General features: G+C 51.9%; 1 protein-coding gene across 2 annotated transcripts in view; it reads left to right on the top strand.

Moving 5' to 3' along the window:
- The first annotated feature begins 576 nt into the window (after window positions 1-576).
- LOC140411218 (tau-tubulin kinase 1-like) overlaps window positions 577-6,000 on the top strand; it is a 399,055-nt gene continuing 393,631 nt past the window's right edge. For both annotated transcript variants that reach the window (XM_072500324.1, XM_072500323.1), the window contains exons 1-3: window positions 577-730; window positions 1,752-1,899; window positions 2,586-2,659. In XM_072500324.1, the coding sequence (XP_072356425.1) occupies window positions 623-730; window positions 1,752-1,899; window positions 2,586-2,659 (330 nt within the window). In that variant the 5' untranslated portion in view covers window positions 577-622. The remainder of the gene's footprint in view (window positions 731-1,751; window positions 1,900-2,585; window positions 2,660-6,000) is intronic.

The raw sequence follows: 6,000 nt of genomic DNA, 5'->3' as shown, positions 1-6,000 counted from the left end.
TTTCTACCTCCGCCCACTCCGCCTTCTCCCTACGTGACCGAATCACAATAAACCCCCCCTGACCACTGCCTTCAGTCCCTCCCGGACCGGACCTGCTGAAACCTCCCCGTGTCATTGATCTCGACATATCCCCGGATGGCCTTCCTCACCCACTCACACACCGCTTCCTCCGCTAATAGTCCCACATCCAGCCTCCATTGCGGGCGTAAATCCACCCAGTGCGGGGCATGGCCCGCCGAGTACTCGATATCCATCACCCCTGCCAGCAACGTCTTGTCAAACACAACCCCTACACCAGGATGGCTATTCAACCCTGTCCCCCTGCACCAGGAAATGTCTCCTCATCTCTGTCCTAACTGGTCTACCCCGTCTCCTCAGACTGTGACCCCTGGTTCTGGACACCCCCACCATCGGGAACATCCTTCCTGCATCGACCCTGTCCAGTCCTGTCGGAGTTTTACAGCTTTCTGTGGGATTCCTCAGTCTTGTGAACTCCAGAAATGTTGGTGTCACTGGCTGGCTGCTGATGTCAGTGGATATAAAGAATTGTGTCTGTTTTCCCGTTGTGTAGGTCAATGGAGCAACTTGAATCCAGTCTGTATGAGTTCTGGCTGCCTCTCCAATGCAGTGCCTAGCAGCCCCTGCACAGGAAGAGGCAAACATGAGTGGGGGAGGAGAGCAGGTCGACATCTTGCCTGTGGCTTTTGTTGTGAAAGATCGCTGGAAAGTGGTGAGTGATATTAGCTTTACCCTCCTCCACGCCCTACACTCCTCCCGCTGTATCCCCCTCCCTACCTCACACTGTCCCATGCCTCCTTCCCTATCCTACACTCTCCCCTCCCTATCTTACACAGTCCCCTCCCCCTATGACACCCTCTCAGCTCTACACAGTCCCCTCCCTACCCTACACTGCCCCCCCCCCCCGATCACTGCCCCATAACCCCCTCCTTACTCTACACAATCCCCCCCCTCCCCATACCACCCTCGCAACTCAACACTCTCCCCTTCCTCTGTATCCCCCTCCCTATCCTTTTTTAATAATTTTTATCAGTGTCTCAAGTAGGCTTACATTAACACTGCAATGAAGTTACTGTGTAAATCCCCTAGTCGCCACATTCCGGCGCCTGTTCGGGTCACAGAGGGAGAATTCAGAATGTCCAATTCACCAACAGCACGTCTTTCGGGACTTGTGGGAGGAAACCGGAGCACCCGGAGGAAACCCACGCAGACACGGGGAGAACATGCAGACTCCGCACAGACAGTGACCCAACCCTACAATCCCCTCCCCCTGACCTGTACCCACTTCCCTATCATGGACTGTGGATTCTCTAGCACAGAATCTCTGCAGTGTAAAGGAATCCATTCGGCCCATTGAGTCCGCGCCGACCCTACCCCCCGTAACCCAGTAACTCCCACCCAACCTTTTTGGACACTAAGGGCAATTGATCACGGCCAATCCACTTAACCTGCACATCTTTGGACTGTGGGAGGAAACCGGAGCACCCGGAGGAAACCCACGCACACACGGGGAGAACGTGCAGACTCCACACAGACAGTGACCTGGGGCAGGAATTGAACCTGGGGCCCTGGCGCTGTGAGGCAGCAGCCGTGCCGCCCCTTTCGACTCTCTCCTCACTGACGCTCTGCACCCATTTAACCTCCTCCCACAGCCCCCATGTACATCCCTTAGTATCAACTCTAGTCTGACGTTTGTGTCACATTTAGACCATTGCCCTGTGTCAATATTCCAGCTGAAGAAGATTGGTGGAGGAGGATTTGGCGAGATATATGAGGCAACAGATTTGTTAATCCGGGAAAGTGTTGCACTGAAGGTGGAATCTGCCCAACAACCGAAACAGGTGCTGAAAATGGAGGTGGCAGTTCTGAAGAAGCTCCAAGGTAGGGAAGATTGTCCGTCTGTGTCTGTGTGCGTCTGTGTCTGTGTGCGTCTGTGTCTGTGTGCGTCTGTGTCTGTGTGCGTCTGTGTCTGTGTGCGTCTGTGTCTGTGTGCGTCTGTGTCTGTGTGCGCGCCTGTCTGTGTGCGCGCCTGTCTGTGTGCGCGCCTGTCTGTGTGCGCGCCTGTCTGTGTGCGCGCCTGTCTGGGTGCGCGCCTGTCTGGGTGCGCGCCTGTCTGGGTGCGCGCCTGTCTGGGTGCGCGCCTGTCTGGGTGCGCGCCTGTCTGGGTGCGCGCCTGTCTGGGTGCGCGCCTGTCTGGGTGCGCGCCTGTCTGGGTGCGCGCCTGTCTGGGTGCGCGCCTGTCTGGGTGCGCGCCTGCCTGGGCGCGCGCCTTTGCCTGTCTGCACCCTGTGTGCTCCCTTGTCTGCCAGTGTGCGCTCGAGTCTGTACCCATGTGTGCACCTTGTGCCTGTGTGTGTTGGCATGTCCTTGTTGCCGTGTCCTGCCATGTGTGTGTGTATATGCATGTGTGTGCGTGCCCGTGTTCAACCGTGCGTGCCCGTGTTCGACCGTGCGCGCACGTGTCTATGGGGAATATATGAATTTGAACAGTGCCTGCTTCTCTCCTCCCCTCCTCCACCAGGCCGTGCATTACACTGATTGGTGTTTTCATTCTGTTGGTTGTTCAGGGAAGGATCACGTGTGCAGATTCATTGGCTGTGGGAGGAACGAGAAGTTTAACTATGTGGTGATGCAACTTCAGGTAAACAGCTTGTTGGAATTATTTTCCGACTGTGGACAGCGTGCTCCAGCTCGTGGATGCCCTCGTCCCCAATCAGACCATTATTCCCGCTTATCCTGGCCATTCCTCCTACCATAACCTCCATCTTCATTCATTCAACACTGAAATGGATGTACTTTATACCACCACATATGGCCGGACTATATAATGCACCGACAGGCCTGACGGACATTTTTGATGAGGTAGCAGAGAGGGTTGATGAGGGGAATGTAGTTGATGTGGTATACCTGGACATTCAGAATGCACATAATAAAGTTCCACACACCAGACCTAAGAGCTGAGCTGTAGATCGTGGCAATAGAGGGACAGTAAAAATAAAGAACTGGGGAAGAGCTGTGGGGAAAGAACGGAGCTGGGCCGGTTAGACTGGAACCAAAGGTCGGTGGGAAAAACTGTAGCTGAACAATGAGAAACACTGAAAAGAGAAATGATCCGGGAACTGCCAGGGTTTATTCCCGAACAGGGAATTGTGGACAAACTAATCCAGACCTCCCTGGGTGAAAAAGGAGAGAGAGAGAAACATGAGGAAAAACATGGGTGTCAGGTAGGAAATAGAGTTGAGTCTCCAAACAGATCCCAATCTCTCTCCAAACAGATCCCGATCGCTCTCCAAACAGATCCCAATCTCTCTCCAAACAGATCCCGATCGCTCTCCAAACAGATCCCGATCTCTCTCCAAACAGATCCCGATCTATCTCCAAACAGATCCCGATCGCTCTCCAAGCAGATCCCAATCTCTCTCCAAACAGATCCCGATCTCTCTCCAAACAGATCCCAATCTCTCTCCAAACAGATCCCGATCGCTCTCCAAACAGATCCCAATCTCTCTCCAAACAGATCCCGATCGCTCTCCAAACAGATCCCAATCTCTCTCCAAACAGATCCCGATCTCTCTCCAAACAGATCCCGATCTCTCTCCAAACAGATCCCGATCGCTCTCCAAACAGATCCCGATATCTCTCCAAACAGATCCCGATCTCTCTCCAAACAGATCCCGATCTCTCTCCAAACAGATCCCGATCTCTCGCCAAACAGATCCCGATCTCTCCCAAACAGATCCCGATCTCTCTCCAAACAGATCCCGATCTCTCTCCAAACAGATCCCGATCTCTCTCCAAACAGACCCCAATCTCTCTCCAAACAGATCCCAATCTCGCCCAAAACAGATCCCAATCCCTCTCCAAACAGAGCCCAATCTCTCTCCAAACAGATCCCAATCTCTCTCCAAACAGATCCCGACCCCTCTCCAAACAGATCCCGATCTCGCCCAAAACAGATCCCAATCTCTCTCCAAACAGATCCCGATCTCTCTCCAAACAGATCCCGATCTCACCCAAAACAGATCCCAATCTCTCTCCAAACAGATCCCAATCTCTCTCCAAACAGATCCCGACCTCTCTCCAAACAGATCCCAATCACTCTCCAAACAGATCCCAATCTCTCTCCAAATTGATCCCAATCTCTCTCCAAACAGATCCCAATCACTCTCCAAACAGATCCCAATCTCTCTCCAAACAGATCCCGACCTCTCTCCAAACATATCCCAATCACTCTCCAAACAGATCCCAATCTCTCTCCAAACAGATCCCAATCTCTCTCCAAACAGATCCCAATCTCTCTCCAAACACATTCTGATCTCTCTCCAAACAGATCCCAATCACTCTCCAAACAGATCCCAATCTCTCTCCAAACAGATCCCGATCGCTCTCCAAACAGATCCCGATCTCTCTCCAAACAGATCCTAATCTCTCTCCAAACAGATCCCGATCTCTCTCCAAACAGATCCCAATATATCTCCAAACAGATCCCAATCTCTCTCCAAACAGATCCCAATCTCTCTCCAAACACATTCTGATCTCTCTCCAAACAGATCCCAATCACTCTCCAAACAGATCCCAATCTCTCTCCAAACAGATCCCGATCGCTCTCCAAACAGATCCCGATCCCTCTCCAAACAGATCCCAATCTCTCTCCAAACAGACCCCGATCTCTCTCCAAACAGATCCCGATCGCTCTCCAAACAGATCCCGATCTCGCCCAAAACAGATCCCAATCTCTCTCCAAACAGATTCCAATCTCTCTCCAAACAGATCCCAATCTCTCTCCAAACAGATCCCAATCTCTCTCCAAACAGATCCCAATCTCTCTCCAAACAGATCCCGATCTCTCTCCAAACAGACCCCAATCTCGCCCAAAACAGATCCCAATCTCTCTCCAAACAGATCCCGATCTATCTCCAAACAGATCCCGATCTCGCCCAAAACAGATCCCGATCTCGCCCAAAACAGATCCCGATCTCTCTCCAAACAGATCCCGATCGCTCTCCAAACAGATCCCAATCTCTCTCCAAACAGATCCTGATCGCTCTCCAAACAGATCCCGATCTCTCTCCAAACAGATCCCGATCTCTCTCCAAACAGATCCCGATCGCTCTCCAAACAGATCCCGATCTCTCTCCAAACAGATCCCGATCTCTCTCCAAACAGATCCCGATCTCTCTCCAAACAGATCCCGATCTCTCTCCAAACAGATCCCGATCTCTCTCCAAACAGACCCCAATCTCTCTCCAAACAGATCCCAATCTCGCCCAAAACAGATCCCAATCCCCCTCCAAACAGATCCCAATCTCTCTCCAAACAGATCCCAATCTCTCTCCAAACAGATCCCGACCCCTCTCCAAACAGATCCCGATCTCGCCCAAAACAGATCCCAATCTCTCTCCAAACAGATCCCGATCTCTCTCCAAACAGATCCCGGTCTCACCCAAAACAGATCCCAATCTCTCTCCAAACAGATCCCAATCTCTCTCCAAACAGATCCCGACCTCTCTCCAAACAGATCCTAATCACTCTCCAAACAGATCCCAATCTCTCTCCAAATTGATCCCAATCACTCTCCAAACAGATCCCAATCTCTCTCCAAACAGATCCCGACCTCTCTCCAAACATATCCCAATCTCTCTCCAAACAGATCCCGATCCCTCTCCAAACAGATCCCAATCTCTCTCCAAACAGATCCCGATCTCTCTCCAAACAGATCCCGATCGCTCTCCAAACTGATCCCGATCTCGCCCAAAACAGATCCCAATCTCTCTCCAAACAGATTCCAATCTCTCTCCAAACAGATCCCAATCTCTCTCCAAACAGATCCCAATCTCTCTCCAAACAGATCCCAATCTCTCTCCAAACAGATCCCGATCTCTTTCCAAACAGACCCCAATCTCGCCCAAAACAGATCCCAATCTCTCTCCAAACAGATCCCGATCGCTCTCCAAACTGATCCCGATCTCTCTCCAAACAGAT

The sequence above is a fragment of the Scyliorhinus torazame genome, chromosome 4 (assembly GCF_047496885.1).
Source record: "Scyliorhinus torazame isolate Kashiwa2021f chromosome 4, sScyTor2.1, whole genome shotgun sequence".
NCBI lineage: Eukaryota > Metazoa > Chordata > Chondrichthyes > Carcharhiniformes > Scyliorhinidae > Scyliorhinus > Scyliorhinus torazame.
Note: the sequence above shows the minus strand (reverse complement) of the source record. Positions and strands in the feature narration are given on the sequence as shown.